This window comes from Callospermophilus lateralis, chromosome 1 (assembly GCF_048772815.1).
Source record: "Callospermophilus lateralis isolate mCalLat2 chromosome 1, mCalLat2.hap1, whole genome shotgun sequence".
NCBI classification, from domain to species: domain Eukaryota; kingdom Metazoa; phylum Chordata; class Mammalia; order Rodentia; family Sciuridae; genus Callospermophilus; species Callospermophilus lateralis.
Genome location: NC_135305.1, coordinates 149867861 through 149890825, shown reverse-complemented (window position 1 = coordinate 149890825; position 22965 = coordinate 149867861). Strand labels below are relative to the sequence as shown.

At 59.9% G+C, this 22965-nt stretch overlaps 1 protein-coding gene across 1 annotated transcript; it reads right to left on the bottom strand.

The window, feature by feature from the left end:
• Positions 1-343: 343 nt before the first annotated feature.
• Positions 344-18118, bottom strand: Plbd2 (phospholipase B domain containing 2). Its single transcript, XM_077108981.1, has 12 exons — positions 17779-18118; positions 12066-12159; positions 10183-10341; positions 8862-8962; positions 8471-8685; positions 5823-5920; positions 4246-4406; positions 3738-3833; positions 3479-3550; positions 2770-2922; positions 2196-2358; positions 344-2016 (listed from the first exon to the last, which is right to left on the bottom strand). The coding sequence occupies exons 1-12, from the start codon at positions 18066-18068 to the stop codon at positions 1849-1851; spliced, it is 1770 nt and encodes a 589-aa protein (XP_076965096.1). The 5' UTR covers positions 18069-18118; the 3' UTR covers positions 344-1848.
• Between the last annotated feature and the right edge of the window lie 4847 nt (positions 18119-22965).

Here is a 22965-nt window from a genome sequence, read left to right as displayed (position 1 = left end):
CTGGGCGGACTTGAAACCAGTGTGTAGACCCTGCAGAAACACAGACCCTGCTCCCCACGAAGACGCACAGGGAACGGGAGAGCGTCCCTGGGCTGAGCCCCCTCCATGACCCCAACCCCCGCAGCCAGGGCGGGGCCACAGGGTTGGCTTTTGTGCTACATTGTGCCCGGGCGCAGGGACACATACCTATGACCCCAGTGACTGGGGAGGCTGAGGCGGGAGGACCCCAAGTTCAAGGCCAGCTACTTAAAGGGCTGGGGAAGCAGCCGGGGGTAGAACACCCAGCACTGCACAGGAGACCCACGATGTGGACAGCCACACACAGGGACCGGGAGGCCAGTGAGAAGGCGGATCAGCCTCACTGCGCTTTATTCTCCCCAGAGCGGCTGCGTCTCCATCCTGGGGGCGAGCTTCGCGGAGCGGGGAGCCTTGTAGACCTTCTCCTTTAAGGTGCCGGGGCCTCCCGCGGTGCTGAGGGTCAGCAGGAGTTGGTAATGTGAAGTGCGAGGCCCCTGCAGAGACCCTGGTCACAGTCCAGGGGAACATCACTGCCTGCTTTACAGACGAGGTGGCCGGGGCTCAGAGGGGAGTCTACAGCCAGCAGAGTGGGCCCAGGACGAACCCACGGGTGAAACTCTGGGGTTGCACACTTTCCCTGTCCGTCCCCGGGTGGGGAGCACAGGAGTCTTGTCACAGGCGGGCCACACGAGGTCAGATGGGAGGGCTGTCCGCACTGGTCTGTGCCCCACAGCAGGGCTCAGGAAGGACCTGCACACAGCAGGTGCTCCTAAGGTCCCTGGGACGGCTGGACGCATGGAGAGACAGGTGGACAGACGGCTAAAGGTGCAAGGTGGAGGCCTTCAGGGGGGACAGGGCATGGGACAGACGGAGTCCCCAAGATGGCACGGATGGACAGAGAGGGAAGCAGATGCAGAGAAGCAGAGGGGGACAAAGGTGGCACCACCCACTGTGGGGGTGACAACAGGTCCTTTCTGATGGCTGCACAGGAGGGAGGGACAGAAGGATGGCCGTGAGGAAGGACGGGGGCAGGTGGGCTGGCACGTGAACGACTGGACGGACAGATGGAGAATGAGCAGGCTGCACGGTGGACGCTGCAGGGCCCAGGCCAGGGAGGGAGGTGCCGCCTGCGACCCAAGCGGCACAGCAGCCATGGCCTCTCTAGTTTAATGGCGGCACAGCCTGCAGTCCGCCTCCCCTGGCCCCGGAGAGGGGGACACCAGGCAGGAACGCGGGGCCACACTCCCACCTGTCCGGGGACAGAGGGCACTCGAGACCCTCCAGCCGCCAGTGGCCAGAAACTTTGGTTTTGTTTCAAGTTTCTGTCTTTGAGGAAGCTGTCCAGGGAGCAGGCGAGGGGTGGGGGGCAGGGGCTGTGGCTGGGGTCAGCGACACCAACCAGAGATGTGCCTAGACCCCAGGGCTGCCCCTCACCAGTCCCAGGCCGCTCAGGAGGCAGGAGGCTGGAGGCTGGGCTGGAACAGGCCTCCTGGCCCAGTAGAGGTCCAGGGCCCCAGCCCAGGACTCTCCCTCGGCTTCAGGTGGACAGAGCATGAGGACAGTCCCCGAGGTGGCAGAGACAGAAGCGGGAGGAAGGGAGGGAGCTGCAGACAGGAGATGGCACAGGGGCTCCCACCCAATTTGTGGGGACCCTGAGTCTTTCTGAGTCCCTCGGGTCTGTGCCCAGCCCTGGGAAGAGACCCCAGGACAGGAGTGACCCGGACAGCCCCAGCCCAGCTTGGGAGCAGCGGGGCAGAGTGGCAGGGATGTGGCAGGTCGGGGGCAGCGGGTGCCTGTGGGCCAGCAAGGCAGGGGCAGCGGGCGACGGGCTCAGCCCCAGGAGACCTTCAGGGGCGGGAACTTCCAGAGGTCGGGGTGGCCCATGTGCAGCTTGTCACTGAAGGGAGAGGTGCTCCACTGGAAGGGCGGCACCTGGTCCCACGTGGGCCCGCTGGCCGCCAACAGGCCCAGTGCCTTCACCAGGGACATGTTGGTCACCTGGGGACAGAGCATGTGGCTGAGCCTGGGCACTGGGCAGCCCCAGCCCCAGCCTGACCCTAACCCTGAGTCTAAATGGCCGTCACCTCGACTGCAGCCCAGAGCCAAGCCTGACCCCACCTGCAGCTGCCCCCGGCCTCCGCTCCTCCCCAGGCCCGTCCAGCCCCAGGGCCGCACACCTTCACGTCGATGCCCCCGTGCAAGCGCTGGTGCAGGGCCTGGAACGGGTAGGAGCCGTTGGCAGGGTTGAGGTCGGAGCGGGCGGAGATGGCGTTCTCCCCATTGGGCTGGGGGCTGCAGGCCTCACACAGCGAGAGGGGGTCGTGCAGGAAGTTGTTGTACCTGGGGGATAGATCGCCGTGAGGCCTGGTCTTAAGCCCGCTCCTCCCACTGCCGGCCCCTGGGCTCCCGGGGCCTCGCGCACGCCCAGGTCTCCGCGCAGCCCCTCCTGGGAGCCTGGTCTCGTCCCTGGGACTCAGGTGCCTGAGCCACCTGTCTGCATGAGTCCGGGCCCTCTGAGGGCTTCGCAGCCCCAAGGACAGGGTGCCCTGAGGCGGGCGGTCGGGAGGTCTGCCTGCACCTCCCAGTGCCACGCCTGTCCCAGCATCTGCCCAGGGCCCAGGCATCTGCAGGCAGCCACAGGCCCAGGTCGGGGCCACCAATTGCTGCTGGCAAGCACTGTGACCACTGCCGCAGCCTGGGCTGTCCCGAGGTGTGACCCCGGGAGGCTCCCCTGACCCGCCCCTGGCCCACCTCATCAGCCGGATCATGGAGTCCATGTCCCTCACCAGGGACTGGTTCCGCTGGAAGATCTGGGCGCGGGGGTTCTTGTCGTAGGAAAACCAGTTCCCGTACTGGGCCACCAGCGCCTGCAGCCCGCTGGCATTGAACACTGTCTCGAAGGCCCTGTGGGACAAAGAGAGTCACCATGACTCTAGTGACGGCGCAAGGCAGGGCCATGGGCCAGGAGGAGGCAGGCGGTCACTCCAGAACAGTCACAATGACCCAGGAGCTGGGACCCAGGGGGGACGGCTCTGCTCTGGTGGCTGGCAGGGTGACCGGGCTGGGGTGCCACAGTCATGGCTGGGACCCTGGCCCCATCACCCAGCTCTGCAGCCTGCGAGGGTGGGCGCTGTCCCGGGGCCTCGAGTTCTGCACCCATGAAACCAGACAATGGCCCCCAGGCCTAGGGTCACCAGGACCAAACGAAGCAATGAGTGCTGGAGTGGCAGCTGCCAACCAGCTTGGGCACACCCCTGGGTTGGGCCACCCCGCGCCACCCTTGGTAGGTTCCACACAGGGAGCCGGGCACTGCTCGCACGCTGCTGACCAGGTCACTCAACTACACCGCGAAGCCCTCAGGACCTGCCTGGTTCCTGCTGTGGCGCTAACACTACTGGGGAAGGCCTGGCCCTGGCGCCCAGGGAGCAGACAAGCGGAGGAGAGCGGGCGGGGCACCTACGGGATGTTGTAGCTGGCCCAGTAGGTCATGTCGTAGAGGTCCGAGGTCTTGTCGGCCACCACCACCAGGCCCCTGGGCAGGACAGAGCGGAGGCCGTCAGGAGGGGTCCCAGAGCAGGCCTGGCTCAGGGCCCCGCCCCCCTCCTGCCGGAGCCAACCAGGGTGCACCAGCTGCCCCTCCCGTCTCGGGGACCCCAGCCCTCCCACGAGGCTTGCCACCAGGGCCTCCACCCAGGGGGCCTCCACCCAGAGGTACTCACGGGAGCTGCTCCAGGACCGTGAGCACCCTGCCCCCTGGGCTGGTCTGTCCGGGGACAAAGGCCTTGTAGTCCACAATCATCCACTGGTTGTTGTACCTAGAGGGCCCAGCAGGGGACTGAGTGGCCTGGGCCACCCGCCCAGCCCCTGCCCAGCCCCCCGGGGCCACCAGCCCTCACCCTGGCACTGCAGTGAGGCAGGTACCCACAGGCGCTCAGGCCCCTGCTGCTGGCCTGCTGGGAACAGCCCTCAGCTACCGGTCAGGACAAAGGCCAGTTCCTCTGCCTTGCCCCATTTCCAGAGCCCTTCCTGCCCTGCCCCCAGGGCCCCTCCCTGAGCCAGGAGCCTGGGGGGGGGGGGTCGTGTCCTTCCCTTCCTAAGCCTGGGCCTCCCCAGCGGCCTGCCGGTGCAGAACAGGAGAGGCCTCTGGTACCTGCCAGCCCCTAGGTCCCTGGGGTCTGTGGCAGGAGGGCTGTGTCCAGGGTGGGGCCATGGCCCAGAGACACTCACGTGCCACTGTTGAACCTCTTGAAGACATCTGTCCAGATGGTTCCATCCAGGGCCAGGCGGTTGGCCACCAGGTTGCGGATCCACTCCAGCACACAGCCCTCGGGCTGCACGTACTTCCACAGGGCTGCGTTCCTGTTGCCGATGGTGGTCTCCAGCGCCACCTGGGGAGCACAGGGGCCGCCTCAGGGGCAGGGCTGCAGGGACCCTGGCCCTGGGCAATAGCAGTCCCTGGTCTACTGATGCGCAGGACGGGGCCTGAGCCTGGGCAGGGCCTGGGCAGTCCCACAGCTCTGCCCCTGCCAGATCCCCAGCCCTGCTGCACCCCCCCGCCGCCCCGGCTCCTCACTGCTTCCCCCGACCTGCACTGCGGAGAAAGGCTGAGGAGCTGACCCAGCCCGGGAAGCCCAAAGTGCTGCTCCTGCAGACCCCTCACCAAGTGGTCTGCTCTCCCTGAGACAGTGCCCTATTCCCAGGCCAGCCTCAGGGAAGGCCGATGGCCTGAGGCCATGAACCTGGACTCAGGCCCAGAGTCTGGGGGCCATGCAACAGAGAATCCTCTGCCTGTCTCAGCCCATCCTGGAGCCAAGGGCAGATGCCCACCCGGCCTCCAGCTGCCTCCTGCCCCTCTCCAGGGACCCTGCTCCGTCCCCTGCTTGTTCTGTAAACAGTGCCTTCTTGGTGGTTAAAAATAAAACCCATGTCACTATGAAATCCCAGAGACTCAGGAGGCCGAGGTAGGAGGACCCCACGCTTGAGGTCGGCCTCAGCAAATCTGGAACCATCTCAGGAAATAAATAAGTAAAAAGGGCTCGGGATGTGGCTCAGGTGGAGCACCCCAGGTGCCACTGCCAGAACCAGGACAAAGAAACAGACCACGGCCCTCCAGGCCCTTCCCACACTCAGAGCAGGCATGGAGGAGGCCAGGAGTCCCCCCCTGCCCTCCCAGGACTGGCACCTGGGCCCCGAGGGTGCCTCAGAAAGCTCTCTCCTGGTCGGTTGCCCTGGCAATCCAGGCGCAAGGCTTGGCGAGAAGTGCCAGGGACAGATTTCTAAACAGGGCTGGGCGCCAGCCAGGGAGACAGCACAAACAGCTCACCAACAACAACAGCTATTCAGAAACCCGCCGGGCTGCGGGGGCTTCGCCCACAGAGAGCAAGATGAGGGACAAGGACAGTGGGGGTGAACCTCCGCCGGAAAAGCAAACCAGGTCGCCAAGGTCAAGGGCATCTCCAGGGTCCCCAGGACCAGAGGCTCCCGAGGACCTGGGCCCCAGGACCAGTGGCTCATGGGGACAGGGCCCCCACACAGTCCAGGCCAATGCAGGCTTTGGGGACCCGCATTTAACAAGCCCTGATGAGGGGCCAGCCAGCAGCACGGGAGGAGCAGCCAGGGCCTGGGGCGAAGGCAGGGCTGCAGCCATCCCACCCTCCATCTCCGCTCTCACTGGGGCCCAGCCACAGGGTGCAGCTCGGTCACCGGTCACCGCATCCAAGCAAACACCTCCTGTCCCAGCTCAGCGGTGAGACACAGTGAGACACGTCCTCAGGGAGGGGACACAGGTGACTGGTTCAACTCACCAGCTGGCTGCCCAGGATGTAGAAGTCATCACAGGAGAAGATGGTGCCGGGGTAGGATGAGAAGACCATCTGATTCCCAGGAACCAGGAGGGCGTCCTCTGGGGAGAGAGCGGCCGGCGCCGGTCAGGCAGGCCCTGCTGGGACGTGGGTCTCAAGAGAGCAAGCCGCTCCCACCCAGTCGCTTCTGTCCTTTAGCAAATGAGGAGACTGATATAGAATGCACACGTGGGCTAGGCAGGAGCTCACGGTGGAGGCTCACCTAGCGCAGGAGGCCTGGGCTCCACCCCAACACCATAAGAAACTAGTAAGAGCAAGCAGCAAAAGCCACCAGTGACAAACATGTTTATCCCTTTCTCTCCATATGCAGTTTGTTTACTGGCATCTCGCTTTTTAATTGTAAGAGGGTGGCCATTAAGAGGGCCAGACCCAGAAAGGAGATGCTGAGTTTCCCTGGGACAAGTCACTCCGCCTCTCTGAGCCTCAGTTTACTTCCCTGCAAAATGGGAATACCCCCCACTGCGGCCCCACCCAGGGGGCTGTAAGGATTCAAGTCATAAGCTCAGGGTCCCTGTAAGTCAACTGTTAGAAGCAGTACAGGGGTCCGACAGGTGGCAATGACCCAGTATCCACCAGCTGGTGGGTGGGGGAGCCACGAGCCACCCACACCATGGAGTACTACTCAGCCACAAAGAGGACCAGAGCACCAACACCCGCCACAATGTGGCCGAGCCTGGAGACCATCACACTGCGGGAAAGAAGCCAGCCCCAGGAAGGTCACACATGGGGACCAGCTGCCTGGTGGGCACAGGGTCTCCCGCCAGGGGCAAGGGAAATGTTTTGGAACCAGATAGAAAGGACGCTGCACTTGAAGATGGTTGGGTTTACATTATGATTTTTGCCTCAATAAAAAAAAATTTTTCAATAAAAAATAAAACTACAACAATTAGTTTTAAATAAACCGGTTAAGGGCTTAAATAAACTTCTAGAACACACAAACTAACATAATAAGAAAGCAGTCAGAACAGTGGCCGCCTGGGGAGGGCAGCAAGGGACAATCTCGGGGACCCGGGGAGCGTCCTGGGCAGTGGAGGGGTCCTGTGTGGCTTCAGGAGGCCGCATGGCTGTGTACCCAGCCACGCTTCCGCTCCCAGTACACAGCTACAGTGCGCATCGATAAAGTCACGCCAGAAGCCCAGCCTGGGGGTCACTATCTCCAGACAGAAGGCAAGCTTGATGAGAACAGTGACCCCCCTGGGGCCAGGCCGTGGCAGAGACGCCCTCGTGGCCGGCGGTGGAGCTGGTCTGCTGAGTCTGACCCCGTAAACCACATTTTAGGCCCCGCTGCTCCGACCAGGGCTTGCCCACCCCCGCTTCTCGGCTCTGCCCGGCTGGTCCACTCCTGGTGGGCCCAGCTACAGGAGGAGGCGCACAGGCTGTGGGTGGCTCACGGGACTACCGGTGGCAGTGTCGGGTCAGCAGACACTTCAGGGCAGTGAAAAGGGTCTGTACAATGGCCCAGGGGTAGGGATGTGTCCCCAGGCACGTGTCAAGCCCATAAAACTGCCCAATGCCCCGATGAGAACCAACGTATGGATCCCCATCCATCGCTGCGACAAACAGCACAGGTGTGCGGCCAATCGTGAGGTGGGGGGATGCGGAGCTCCCTAGGGTGTCCACTCGATGCACCCCGGTCTCAGGCTTCTCTTAAACACGCGTCTATTAATTTTAGAACAGATACATACACAAAACGCACCCCCACAAGTCCAGCCCTATCCAAACCATACTGTGACCGACCGCAGCCTTGGCCCAGGTGGGGGACAGGAGCCCCAGCCCTCACCTGGGGCAGCTGAGCTCACCTCTTGCTCACAGAATAAAGTGAAGCACAACAGAAAATCAAAGCACCTTGTTTTCAAATCTAGGAAAGCACAATAAAACATAACTACTTTGTTCTCAGAAGTGAGGGGTATTGAAGTGAGGTGTTCTACGGAGTTTTCTGACATTCTATGACTTTAAAAAAATTATTTAAAATGGGGCTAGCAGGGCACAGTGGTGCCCGCCTGTCATCCCAGGATCTCAGGAGGCTGAGGCAAGAGGATCACAAGTTCAAGGCCAGCCTCAGCACCTTAGCCAGACTCTGTCTCAAATAAAAAATAAAAAGGATGGGGGCGCAGCTCAGTGGGAAGCCCCTGCTTAGTATGAACAGGGCCCTGGCTCAACCTCCAGCACTGAAAAATCGAATTAAAAAAAACCCAAGAATTTTTATTTGAAAAAATCAAATAAAAACCCCTCTTGGAACTGCCCTGGTAACCCTGTGTGTATAGCAGGGACTGCCAAAGCGCCCCTCCGGGGCCCCGCCCCTCCGGGGCCCCGCCCCTCCGGGGCCCCGCCCCTCCGGGGCCCCGCCCCTCCGGGGCCCCGCCCCTCCGGGGCCCCGCCCCTCCGGGGCCCCGCCCCTCCGGGGCCCCGCCCCTCCGGCGCCCCGCCCCTCCGGCGCCCCGCCCCTCCGGCGCCCCGCCCCTCCGGCGCCCCGCCCCTCCGGCGCCCCGCCCCTCCGGCGCCCCGCCCCTCCGGCGCCCCGCCCCTCCGGCGCCCCGCCCCTCCGGCGCCCCGCCCCTCCGCCCCTCACGCACACAAAGGAGCCCACCTACCCTGGGGGCCCTCCCGGAACTGGAACGTGTACTTCTTGATGATGCGTAGCATGTGCTGGTAGGAGTTCCAGGTGTTGTGGGCCACCAGGAGGTCACGCTGGCCGGGCAGCAGCTTGATGAGGGCGGAGCAGGACCCTGAGCCAAGGACAGCCCTGGTCCTGGTCTTGTTCAGGGCGGGCTCTAGATCTTCCAGGTCCCCAGAGATCTGCAACAGGCTGAGGAGGGACGGGGCGGGAGGTGAGCAGCCTGCTGCGCCTGTCACTGGCCAGCCAAGGCTCTGGAGGTCAGCTGGCCAGTCCGCGGCTGTGAAACGAGAAAGGCCGAGCTGGCGATGGACCTGCCATCTGTGAGGCGTGCCCTTCCCCACCCTGCAACACCTGGGGGCACTTACAGGAACCCCAGGGGCTTGATGGTGAACTTCCCAGTTGGGAAGGACACGCGGCCTTCATAGCTGTCCTCCAGGCCCTTCAGCTGCAGCAGGGTCAGCCGCACCTGGGGGGCGAGGATGGGTGCCGGGAGGTGAGGTCCGCACCCCTGCAGTGGGGCCAGCCTGGGCTGCAGCCTGAGCAGGAGAGGCCAGCCCTGCCCCTCCCTGCCAGGCCCTCTCCTGCCTTCCATGAACTGATGACGTCCACACCTGGTGCACCCCACATCACCTCTGCTTAAAAGTCCAACTCAAAAGCCACCTCTTGCAGGAAGCCTCCCAGCCCCCATCCCAATGCCACTGTCCCTGCTCCAAGCTTAGAGTTGCTGCCTCAGGAAACCTGGCCCCCATGGCCAAGGCTCCTCCCTGCGGCAGCTCTGCCTCGGCACCCCGTGACCACGAGCACCCTGTGACCACGAGCCTCACGGGGCCTGGCATGTGTGAGCTCTCCCCAGGCCCTCAGCAAGCACAGGCAAGACGGATGGACGGTGGACAGACAGACGAATGAGGGGAGGATGGATGGATGGACGAGGGCTGAATGGCTGGAGGAGGGAGCAGATGGGTGATGGACAGGTGGACAGATGAGAGGTGAGCGGATGGGTGACAGATGCACAGAGAGGTGGTGAAGTGGTGGGAAGGTGAACAGATGGATGGACAGACTGACAGAGGGTCGGGAGCGATGGGCTGGGGTGAGTGGGTGGGCACAGGAGCCATCCTAGCAGTCCGGCAGGTGGGTGGACACTGAGAAGCTGAGAGAGGGACACGGTGCAAACGAGGCCCACAGTCTGTGGCAACAGTCCTGACAGCCACATTACAGAGGGCTGCCCCCTGGCGGCTTTCTAGGGAAGCCACCGTGTACTGACTGCACTGAGGATGTGGCCAGCAGCCAGCAGGGTGCCCCCTGGCCTTGCCCTCTTCATGAGCTGCCTGCCCAGCAGCTCCCGGGAAGGAGAAGGTCCCTGTACCCAGCCTGCCTGGGTGCTCAGCCTCCCCACCTGCTTCCTCCTGCTGCTGTCACCATCCCCAAAACGATCACCCTGCCCAGAGCCTCCCCGTGTGAAGGAGAACAGGGTGCTGGCCACGAACCAGGTCTCCACTTCTTTGACGGGAGAAAAGCAGGCTGGGCTGGACATGGGGACAGGACAGACAGCAGGCGCGCCATCAAGGGAACGATGGAAGGACAGGCAGGTAGAGTGGGACAGATGGGGGGACGGGGGCCAGGTAGGGGGACTCAAAGGCTGGGCAGGCAGCTGGGCTGGCCCCGGAGCGCAGAGCCCAGCAGGCCCACCTGGTGCCAGTACCCGGAATCCTGGTCCCACTGCATCTCCCGCTGCATCCACTCGAGGTTGGCCTCCAGGAAGTGCTTGAGCTTCTCGCAGTAGCCGACCTCGTACTCGAAGGGGCCGCAGTAGTTGACCACGGTGTTCATCCAGTGCATGTAGATGAGCTGCGGGGAGGGGGCGCTGAGGGGCCACAGGCTCCAGCCTAGGGGCCCGTCCTCCCATGCCCCGGCCCTCCGGCCCCTTCCTCTAGGGGCTTTGGCGGGCAGAGCCTAGAGCACCTGGGGACCCAGCCATCTGCCTCCTGTTCTGAGCAGCTCCTCTCTGTCCCCAGCACCGAGGCCACAGCAGGGGACAATGCAGCCCCCTCTTGGCGGATGCTGTGGCGAGCCTCAGGAAGACCTGGGCTCCCCTGTTGGTGGGGACCTGAACCGGGCGCTGCCTGTCACCCCAGCTGATGCAGTGCTGAGCCCTGGACAGTGAATGACCTGCCAGCATACTACAGGAGCTCCACGAGCCAGCCAAGACCAGTCCAGCCAGCCACAGTGACCAGTCCACCCCACCAACCCCATGGCCAAGGTCTGCCAGCCTTGTGGCTCTTGGGTGGCTGGGTGCCCACAGCCATGCTCACAAGCCACTCCAACCTCAGGGCTCCGTGGCCACCATCTCTGCTGCTGTGGTCTGGAAGCTGGAGGTCCCCAAGGCTTGACCCCCAGGGGCTGCTGGGGGTAGAGCCTGCAGGAGGCGGGGCCTAGTGAGAGGCTTAGGTTACTGGGGGCATGTCCTTAAAGGGGACCCCGAGGCCAGGGCTTTCCTCTTCCTTGTCTGCATCCAGCTCCCAGGTGGGCAACCTGTGCCCACTGCACCTGCCACAGCCCCCAGGCTCCTGCCATGGCCCTCAGACCCCTGCCGGGCCAGACACACTGGGCCTGCCCAGTGGTGGACAGATGCTCTGGCCCCGTGAGCCAGCACATAAACCTTTCTCACCTCTTGCCCACCTAGGCGCGCTCCACCTCGGAGCCGCCCCCTCAGTCCCCCGCCACCTGTTAGCTTCATAGTTACCAACTTTGGTATGATTTATTTACTTACTTATTCATTTATTTATGATACCGAGGATGGAACCCAGGGGTACCATGAGCGATGTCGCCAGTCCTTTTTATTTTATTTTTTTAAATATTTTATTTTTATAAATATTTTAGGTGGACACGTGTCTTTATTTTACTTTATGTGGTACTGAGGGTTGAACCCAGGGCCTCACACTCTACCTCTGAGCCCCAGCCCCTATTATCATTATTTTTGAGAGAGGGCCTAAGTTGCTAAGGCTGGTCCAGAACTCCCAACCCTCCTGCCTCAGCCTCCCGAGGCTCGGGAACAACCTGGCCCAGGTGTTCTGCTGCAGTGATGTGCAGCCCGCACGCCCACCTCCCGGCGGAGGCACAGGCAGCCCAGGTAGGGAGGAGGCACAGGGCTGGTGGCCCAGGGACCTGGCCTGTCGCCGTCCCACTGGAACACACCCTGACCCATGTCCTGCTCACCCTGCACAGCCTGGCCAGCACCCCGCCCCTCCCTATGTCCTTCTGAGCCATCCTGTGCACGGCCAGCCAACCAACTGTAGGTTTCTAAACAGTGAGTGTCATGGTGTGGGCAGTGTCTCCACAAAGCAAGGGGGACGGAGTATGGCAGTGGGCACTCGGAGCCGCGGGCTGGGCTCGGGTGGCACGGGCCGCTCCTGAGCGTCGGTCGGGTGTTCACTGTCTGATCGGGCTGTGGAAACTGGCGCTATGCCACGTATTTCTCTGTAGGCGTCAAGGAATACATGGTGACTCAGCCCCAGGTGACACTGGCTGGGAAGGGACAGGGCAGCTGGGACCCAGGCCCAGCGTGGCCTTACCTCCTCGGACACGGAGGCCTCCACCACGCCGGCCGCGTAGGCCTGCAGGCTGTCATTGTAGCTGCCACTTGTGCCCAGCTCCAGGAAGGCCCACCTGGGGAAGGAAGGTGGGGACACTGGTTGGTGGCAGGGACCCTGCAAAGCTACCCGCAGCCAGATGCGGCCATGTCCAGCTCTGATTCTATCAGGACAGACAAACAGCTCCTGGCCAACAATGGCCCATCAACTTCCCCAGTGCCCGGCAAGGGTCTCGCTCCGTGGAACTTGTTAAGCCACCGTTCCCTCATGACAACCCCACAGTCCTTGAGACGGGCTGTGTGGCTCAGCCACAGGGAGGAAAGTAAAACACAGTCACACGGGGCTGCGGCAGACACCCTGCGGCCTGGAGCCAGGCATCCCTGGACCTGGGATCCGTCACCCGCGTGGCTTGCTCTAGCCAATGGGACATGCTCGGCAGTGACAGGGTTAGCCTTCAGGAGGATCCCGTGTTTCCACTTGCCCTTTGCTGCCTCTGTCCCTGCCATTGTGGCACACGCCCCGGCCAGCCTGCTCGTTCCAGAAATATGAAACACAAGCAGACCACGCCTGCAGCACGAAGTGGTGACCCCAGCCGCCCTCAGACCTGTGGAGGTCAGGAGCTGTTGGCCTAAGCCCTGGGCCTGGGGGCTAGTTTGTTACACAGACTGGTGCACAGCGCTAGCTGGTGCACAGGGTACCAAAAGCGGAGGCAGGATGGCTCCAGGCAGGCTGGGTCCTGCTCCTCTGGCCCACTCCAGGTCACCCGAGAGCCTCGGGAGGAGTCTGGTTCCAGATAGGAAGACGGGCACAGGGCCCGAGCCCCAGGCACCACCCATGGTGGGTCACTCCCTCTCTGTGGTGAACACTCCTGCAGGCCCACAACCTGGGGTTTCCTTTCCCTCTGTTTTGCTGAACTGGGGACTGAATCCAAGAACCTGCGTAGCTAGGCCAGCACCCCACCCCCAAGCCACACCTCCAGCCCCCTTCCCTCATCTAAAATGAATCCTAGCATGACCATGTCACCTCTGTAACTAGGGGAACTCTCTTTCTCTATTTACTTACTTACTGCAGTACTGGAGACTGAGGCGTTCCGCCACCGAGCTACAGCCTCAGCCCTTTCTTAAAGGGCAACCGAATCCTGGAAGGGGGCATCGTTTGTCGGCTGGTTGGTTTGGGAAGGGGTTTGGCTGTGCTGCTAGGGCTGGCCTCCATCTCTCGGGCTCATGTGACTCTCCTGCCTCAGCCTCCTGAGTTTCTGGGACGAAGGGCACACACCACAGGCTCAGCTCAGAGGGGACACGGTTCTCACCAGAGGAAGCCAAGAGCCATGACCCTCAAGGCTGGTGACTCACGTACAACGATGGATAGCGACCGAGAGACTCGAGGGACAGGAATGAAGGTTTTACCTTTCAAGGAGGGTGAAGGACAAGAGCTTGGGCTCCTGTCCCCAGGTCCTCTGGGTCCCCAGCAGCCCTCCCCCAGCCGCTGGGACAAGGCTCCACCTCCCTAAGCCCTGGTTTCCTCCTCTGTGAAATGGTCACAGTGACTCCCACTTCAGAGGACGGTGTGGCAAGTGCCAGGAGGGGACACTTGCTCACTCAGTGTGTCTCATGGAGAGTGTGTGAGAGCCGGGAGGCGAGGGCTGGGTGAGCGAGGAAGATCGGGTGCCCAGCGGCAGGTGCCTCATGAGCCGGGAGGCTGCAGGCGAGGGGCGTCAGACTGAGTCACAGAAAACCCCAAAGCCACTCGAGGCGAGCACCGTGGGCAACCTGGGGCCAGGGGCGGCCTCCGCTGACCATGGCCAGAAACTGCCGCTTCAAGGCAGAGTCAGGGCCACAGCACCGCCACCATGGAGGCGGAAGGGCCCAGGAATTCCGCCTGTGACCAGGTCCTTGCACAGCCCTGCCAGTGGGGACCAGGGAGGGCGGGCCCTGCACACAGTGCTTCTGCCCAAGCCGTGGAGAGCCAGCCGCCGACGCATCCCTCACCAGGGACTGGCCCAGCCCAGCCGTCCACCACGCAGCTGCTTTCCAGGACCCTGCAGCCACTGCCACGTGAGGAGGGAGGACAGTGTCAGATAAAGTTAGGGAGAGGGAGGTGGGGAGGGACAAGAGGGCTGAATGGGGCCATAGGACACGTGTCTACACCCCTGTGTGCAAACGTGGGCGCAGGTATGTCGGGGCCCGTGTCTGCAGTGAAGATTCTGGAAGAGGTTCTTCTAGAGAAGACGGAGGCCCCCATTTCCCATGCCCTGTGCCACCCTTGAAAACTGCGAGTATTTTTACCCTGGGGAAAAAACTCAACCAGGGCGAGGAAGGTGGCTGGGGCAGAGCACCCGCCCAGACATGCAGGACCCCGGGTCCGCCCCGGACTGCAAAAAAACAGAAAAAATATCTAAAAAAAATGAGTACTTTCATAATAATCCCCCAAAAAATTTAAAAAGAAGGGCAGCATGGGCTCCTTCGGGCTGGGCAGGAGGATGAGACCCTGTCTCCTGGGCCCCACGGGCCACAGCAGGGCATCCATCACTGCCCTTCGAGGGAGCGACGCTCTCACTTCCTCCTGCCTCTGCTGCAAGGTGACCACTGGTTCCGACTGCGTGGGAGCCACGTGTCCTGACTGAGCCTGAGAAAACCCAAATTGGTGGCATCTGCGCAGCAACCCTGGTCCTTCCAGAAAACCACGGTGGGAAAGGTGCCCGTCTGTGGCTGAGGAGCCCCTGGGCTGGCTGGGGCCCCGCGCCCCACTCTAGCCCCTTCTCCCAGGACCCCACAAGGCCAACACTGCCTCACCCCCGAGGCCACAGCCATGGTCACCACGGAAAGTGCCCCCACAGTGACTTGAAATGGACCCTGACGCTGACTCTGAGTCTCTGCCTCCTGCCACCCTGCTCCGTCTTTCCAGCCTCAGCTTCCCCATTTGTGACATGGGACGATGGCGACGGCCTCTGGAATTCCTGGTGGCGCTGGGCCTGTTGATAACTCTCAGAAAGATGACCCGGCCACTGGCCAGGAGAACATCTGAGCGCTCTAGTAACTGCACGAACTTACGAAAACACATCCTTCCTGCTCGCTTTCTTCTCAAACTGCTGATCTTCGTGGATAAACAGAGGCGGAAGCCAAGAGGATCGTGTCTGCCCTGTCGTTAGTGCCCTTTGATGACAGGTTCACACGTCGGCAGCCTTGATGGCGTTCCTTAACCGTTTCTCCTTCTGGAAGATCTACGGGCCATATTGACTCTATCTCAGGAGCAGCTGATGTCTCTAAAACAACTCCTGGGTCCAACTGAGGCAGCCTCTAGAGGCTCAGTTGGAAACATCAGCACTCGATGCTCATCGCCCTGGGGAAATCCAGTGAGGGGAGGGACATATCGGGCTGGCCGGGCACAGTGCTGGCCGGGCACAGTGGTGCGCACCTGCAATCCCAGCCACTCCGGAGGCTGAGACACGAGGATCACACGGTCCAGGGCAGTTCCAGGGCAACTGTCTCAAGATGAAATAAGAAGGGCTAGGGAGGCACTCAGTGGCCGAGAGCCCCTGCATTCAATCCCCAGTACAGAAGAAAAGCCATGGGACAAGCAGGGGTCCCAAAGGCCTCCCATGACCACCTGACGTGCTCCAGCACGCGGGATGCCTCTGGTGGAGTCATGCTCTCTCATCCCTCGCGATGGCACAGGCTGGCCTATCGTGACTTTCCAAAGACACCGCTTGTCCACACTCCTGGCTGGCTTTTTTCGCTGGCTGGGGGACATGGAATGTTGGCTGGTTTGTTAGTCTCTTAGCACGTTCAGCTCAAGGTGATTTACTCCAAGCAGCCTTGAGGATAAGGCACTGGCTGGGGGATCAGATCAGGGAGGAAGAACAGCGAAGGCGGAGGGGGCTGCTGTCCAGGCCCACACCAGAGCCAGCTGCGGCAGACTGCCACCAGCGGCATCTCCAATCTCCAAGCATCGAATCTTAAATGGTTCTAGGATGCGTGACAGGCACAGGTACGAAGTCAGGTACAAATACAACCAAAAAGGAGGGGAAACCCCAGGATCCTGGGAGACGAAATCCCCAGAAAGGGAGGTTCATGCCTAGCCGGGGGACATCTCTCTCCAAAACAGTGAAATCAGAGATTCTGCGGGCTGGGAGCAGGAGGCCCCAGAGGTGTTTCTTTCATCCTGCCTGAGTCTCCAGAGGCTGTCTCTGAGGACCTCAGTTTCGTGCCTGTACGATGCCCCCTACACTGCAGTCCCCACTGCTGGCGAACTGCTGATGGAAGGGGCCCCCTGAGGCCGAAGCCTCCTCTATGCTGGGCCGTCCTTCCATGTCTCCTTCCTGGCTGGTATCCAGGCAGAGGTCTGGCATGCCCTCTTGGCTCTACCAAGCAGGCAAAAAATGTGTGAGTCATCAGAGAATGGGTCACCAGATCCCGGAGTCACAGTGGCCCCCGTGGCTAGCCACAGAGCTCTAGTTCCCTCCACGGACGTCAACTCCATCTGTGTCTCCTCTCCCGGGAGCCCTGCCAGCTCAGCCCCAACAACTCCTGTGTCTGCAGAACCTTCTGGGGGCCACCAGCACAGAGTGTCCTCAGCATCCTGTCTCCCCAACACCTGAAGGGACAGCGGATGCCAGGACACTGGGCAGGTGGGAGGGGGCCATGCCTGCTGTAGGGGACAGCGTTGTCTGAGCCCTGGGCTGTGGCCAGGTAGGACATACAAAGGGTTCCCTGCGACTCCCCAGAGAACCTGGATCCAGGACCTGGGCCAGCTGACAAGGCTCTGAGGTCCCCATTCCCACCAACTCTGGTTTCCCTTCCAGCATCGTCTGTCCCACTTAGAGAGGGGCCTGCTCACCTCTCTACTGTCCCTAAGGCCAGGCACCAGAAGGAGGGAATACAAACAAGCCCCTGTGAAGGCCTGAGAGGGGCATCACACAACTCCCCAACCAGGGATGGCTTCAGAATCTGGGCCACAGATGGTGACATGGGAGCCCAGACAGGCAGAGGAGCCAGGGGAGAGACCTCAGAGTGACAGCCTGCATCCCAGCAACCAGGAGAACCGTCGTGACTTCAAGCACAGCCCTTGGCTCCAGAGTATCTGGCCAAGGACCTCCCGGGACCAGGACACAGCAGGGGGAGGGGCAGAGCCCTAGTGGAGGTCCTATCTGCATCTATGTCACCAGAGGAAACTTCTGCTTTCCCAGTGGCATGGAACCAGGCTCCACCCCGCTGCCCTGGTTCTGGAAGGGAGGCAGGGGGCCGGCACCCATGGAGCAAGCCACAGGTAAGCAAGTGTGAGCTAGACTGACCCCTGGAAGCTGCCGCCAAGTTCAAGCCTGGGGACACGGTGCTGGCCTCTGTGGTGGGAACTGAAGTCTGGAGAAGAGAGCTAATCCCTGTGACTCCAGTGGGGACAGGAATTACTGTATTACCCAGCAGCCATGACTTGCTCCAGATGCAGACACTGTGGCCTCTGGGGGACAAAAGTATTGTCACCACTAGCTGAAGGCAAGTGACTGGCCCTCGTGAGGTGAGGGGTGTTGCACCAGGCCCTCCCAACCGGGGAGCTGGTCCGGAGGGCGATGCTGCAGCCTTAGAGGGAAGAAGTGACTCCCAGGGAGACCGCGGGGCAGTCCCCGCAGGCGGACGGCCCCAGGGACAGGCAGGCCTGGCGCCCGGGGCTGGCCCTGCGCTGGGGGCGGGCCAACCCTTACCCGGTCTCGTGGATGGCGTTGGTGAGGTTGGCCCAGGCCACGGCCTCGGGGTGGCGACCGTCCACCAGGCGCAGCTGGCCCGACGCGGCGTCCAGAAGCACCGAGCGGCTGCGGGAGGCGGGTGGTGCCGGTCTGTGGTGCTTCCAGCGGTCCCCCGGGGCCGGAATCGCGCCCGCCAGGCCGCTCAGGAACAGCCCGACCAGCAAAGCCAGCACCAGGGCCAGCGCCAGGGCCCGCGTCAGCGCCCGGGCCAGGCGGCCGCCGGGGGACCCGTACATCGGGGCCACCATGACCGCGCGGAGCCCCGCGCCGCAGCCTGGATCACGTGACTGCGCTCCGCGGGGCGGGGCCTGGCCCTTGGTTTCCGGGGAGGGCGGGTCCTAGGGGTTAGGGGCGGGGCCTGGGTTAGGGGCGGGGCCTGGGGTCAGGGGCTGGGGCCTGGGATCAGAGGCTGGGGCTTGGGGTTGGGGGCGGGGCCTTGTTGGGGCGGGGCCTGTGGTAAGGGGGCGGAGCAACCCTCAGCCCCCGCCCTCCCTACGCCTCCTTTCCTGTGAAAATGCGTCGTAGCACACTTCCGCCTCAGCGCTTTACTTTGCAAATTTTCAAACCTCAAGAAAAGTTGCAAGGATAAGAAATAGTCTTATACCCGCCACCACTTGCTGGTATCTGGTCACATCGGATTAACCTCTCTATATATAGTTTCCCTGAACTATTTGAGACTTAATTGAAGGCACAGTGACCTGTCAACCCTGCAGGCTGCAACATGCTTTTCCTAATAGCAAAGACATTGTCTTACATAATGACAATACCATTACAGTCGGTCCTCCAGGGAGTCAACCCAAGGATGGAAGATATGAAAAAAAAAAAGGGGGGGTGGCGCACTCCTGTCATCCCAGCTACTCAGGAGGCTGAGGCAGAAGGATTGCAAGTTCGAGGCCAGCCTCAACAACTTAAAGAATCCCCTGCCTCAAAATTAAAATTAAAAGGGCTAGGGGTACAGTTCAGTGGTAAGAGAGCCCCCTGGGTTCAATCCCCAGTACCCCCCCCTCCAAAAAAAATTGTACTACAGATTACACATGTATAGAATTTTTTCTCTTGTTATTATTCTCCAAACAATACAATATAGCTATTTATATAGAATTTACATTGTATTAGGTACTATAAATTATATATAAATAATTTAATATATGAGAAGATATATATTATATGTTATAAACAAATAGATTATAAACAAATTTGGGGCCATTTTGTATAAGGGATTTGAGCATTTACAGATTTCTGTATGGAAGAAGGGTGGCCTGGAACCAATCTACCTCTGATACTGAGGTACAACTGTAAGCACTCAGGAAAATTACCATTAATTTAACACTATTATCTAATGTGGGATCTTTACTCCAATTTATCTATCTGTCCCCAAAATGCCATTTTTTCCCCTTTTTAAATCCAGGATCACACAATGCACAAGAATAAATCCTAATTGATCAGAATCTCAATGTAGAAAACGAAACCATACAGTTAGTTACTCTACAACTTATGTCTGGAAAAAGCTAACTATAAGCCAGGTGCCATGGCCCATGTCTCTAATCCCAGTGACTCTGGAAGTTTAGGTAGGAGGATCACAAGTTTGAGGCCAGGCTCAGCAACTTAGTGAGATCCTGTCTGGAAAATAATAACGGTGTGGGGGTGGGGGGTACGATGGGGGCTGGGGTATAGCTCAGTGGTAAGAGTACCCCTGGGGTCAGTATCCAGTACCACATACCAAAAAAAGTGCTAACTGTGACTCCAAAACCAGATGCGATAAAAGATTGATGCATTTGATTACATACTGTTTTAAACTTTTGCATATTAAAAACTTCATAAGCAAAGTTGAAAGAGAACTGGGGGAAAAAAGGAAGACATTTTAGAGCATGTATCATAGAAAAAGGGCTTGCATCCCTAATATACGAAGAAGTCTGAACTTTCACGGGGAAAACTGGGACTCCAGCAGACAAAGTGATTTGTTGAAGTCACTCAACAGGAAACCGAACAGCGATTTGAACTCAGTTCGCAAGCAGCGTGGAAGCTGCCCGTTGTGGCCACCAGGGGGCGCACTCTACTGAGTTCCCGACCCTCTTAGTCACTCAACATAACTGCGCCGCCTCCGTCAGAAAGGTCCTATTGTAGCCGCTGAACCCTGCAGACCGCCCCTCTCCAACGCTCATTCCCTGAGAGTACTGAGCCAAGACGATGTCATCATTGTGTGCTCAGTTTACTCATCTCTAAAAAGGGGCCCAAAACAGGACCTAACTCACAGGACACAGGGAGAATTAAGACCTTGTTCAGGGACACCCAGTGAATGTTCCTCATCAGTGTTGGTGCCTCTAAGAACACTGAATTTGTCTAAGGTCACTGCGCCCAAAATGTGGATGACATTTCTCCTTGGTGTGTTCACACGCCACTGTAGACTAAAGTCACCATCTGGGAGGAAGGGCTTTGGCATTTTTCAGTTTCCAGATGGTGTGCAGCAGTGGTCAGGCGCAGCCAGCTAAGAATTCCTGGGGGCTTAGGGCTTTCGGGGGCGGGGGGGGGGGGGGGTTGGTCCAGGTTTGGGCTTGTTCTATTCTGTTTTGCAGGACTGGGGCTGGAACCCAGGAGCGCGCTGCCACGGGGCTGTATCCTTGACCCTTTGGAATTTTTATTTTGAGACTAGGTCCTGCCAAGTTGCTGTCACTGACTTCAAACTTTCGATCCTCCTGCCTCAACCCCCATGCCCACCCCCACCCCAGTAGCTGGGATCACAGAAAAAGCCCCAGGAGCGAAGCAGCCCGGGACAAAGGGCACTTAAGGTGAACATCGGCCAATGGTCAAGTCACTTTCTAGAAGGATTATTCTAACCGAGATGCCTCCTAGCAATGCCAGTAAAGAAACTCTCACAACTGGTGCAGTCTGCGGGAAAGGTCCGGAGCATCCGCCCTGGGGAGGTGTAAGTAGGTGTCCTGTGACTATTTGCCAGGAGCTGCCAGGATTGGTGCAAACTTGCCTCAGTTGAAGGTGAGGCTCAGGAACCCTTAAGGAGCCTTCAGCGTCTCCTGGACAGAGGCTAAAACTGAAAGTTCTGACTGTAGCCAGGTGCAGAGGCCCACATGTGTAATCCGAGCCACTTGGGAGGCTGAGGCAGGAGGATCACAAGTTGGAGGCCATCCTGGGCAACTTAGCGAGACCCAGTCTCAAAATAAAAACTACAAAGGGTTAAGGATACAGCCCAGTGGGAGAGAACTTGCCTAGCATGAGCGAGACCCTGGGTTCCATTCCCAGAACTACAAAAATGAAAAGTCTTATTTTCTTTCCTCTTTAAGTTCCCCTTCCTGCTTCTGCTTCTGCCATCCCCAGGTTCCTACGTTATTTCTGGGGCAGGCGCCCACACCCTGGGCCTCTGAAGCAAGCATGCCGAGCGTGGAGAGGCCCTGGCCTTACCTCTGAGGAAGGAGGACGCCCGGCCTGGGGAGTGAGTGGAGTCTCTAGTGCCATCTCTCAGCCTGGGGCGCAGTCCCATCCAGGCTACTTCCCAAAGGGTGCCCTGTGGACAGGCGGCTGCCTCTCCCTGAGGTCAGTCTCCCTTCTCAGTAAAATGAGGTCATTGCGATGGCATGGGTGTGCACAGAATAAATGCTACTCTGCAAACAGTTTATTTTGATTGTCGTGGCCTTTGTTCAGAGGACAAGGACAGGCTCGGCCCAGAAGGGATGTTGTAGGAAGCAGTCTACCCAATGGGGTTTGAGGGTCCCTTCCCCACCTGCCAGCAAATACAGCTCCCCTCTGCTGCTCTTCTCCTTGCCTAAGCATTCTCTATTGGGGACTTCATTGGACTGAGGCGGGTGACAGTCTGTGTTTTCCAAATGTGGTCACACCTCGTCTCACATTCTCTTCCTACCATGCGACTTTGTCCGACCTTGCACGGAGAGGTAGAGTCCATTTCCTCTCCTTGAATCTGGGTGGGTGTGACTGTAGTGCAAGGGAAATGATGGGACCATGTCACTTCCACAACTAAGTCATAAAATCCATCAGAGCTTCTTTGTTGTTCTCTGAAACCTTTGTGCGGTCCCCTGTCGGCCAGTCCGCGCCCCCCCCCCCACAGCCCCCACCAGGCCACCATGGACTAAGAGTCTCAGAAATCAGCTCCCACAGAGGGATCCTGTGGAAAAACACGAGACTAGATGAAGGAGGACACATCCCCAGGCAGCCCCCGGCCATCTGCCCCAGCCCCAGCCACGGTGACCACACACACAGGAGGCATCTGAGCCAGAACCACTAAGCTGAGCCCTTCGCAAGTTCAGGAGCCTCAGGGACACAGATAACAAAATGTTGTCATGTCAGGTCCCTGTCTCTGGGGGTGGTATGTTATGCAGCCCGAGGTGACTTATACAAGCACAGAACCCTTGTCTCCAAGGAAAGGAAATCAGCATTGTCCCCGGGGACGCCAGTCAGTCCGATTCTTTAATCCTCAGTAGTACATTAATGAGAACGAGAACAAGCTTCCATTTATTGGATTCTTTCACCCACCAGGCACTGCGGTGTGGGCTTTGCTCTGTGTATAGAATTTCAAAGAGTCCCCCCACCCCCCGAAGCCCAGTGAGCAAGGGACCCAAAGTCCTGCTTTTATCTCCGCTTCCAGATGAGGAAACCCAGGCTCAGAGAGAGGACATGATTTGTTCCCGGTCAAGTGGCTGGCAAACGTCAAAGCTGAAATCTGAAGCTGGGTCCGAGTGACTTCTCAGGCGGCTCCTACCAGGTACCACTGGCCCTTCCCTGCCTGGAAAAGAGGCCCTGACTGTCCACTGAGCGTGGTGAACCGGGGGCTATCTTGCAGGCCTCATCTGTCTCCTTGCCATGTCCCCAGTTTCCTCTCCTCCCTGGACCTCTCCAGGGGTCTCTCCAGAGATACTCATGCTCCCTCTGCAGGCCCCCAATCCAGTCCAATCCTGGGAGACAGAGAGGTTGTGACCTGCCTAACCAGTTGACCTACCATGGTGACATTGAGGCCTTCCCCTGGCTGGGCGCCTGAATCCCAGGGTCAGAGCCCCTTAGGGGAGGAGGACTTTGGCTTCAAACTCAGCAATTCTGGAGCTACTTCCCCAGGCAGCAGGTGGCAGAGGGGGAGGGGGCCAGCTGACCCCAGAACAAGTTCAGCACTTGATACAGGCATCCATG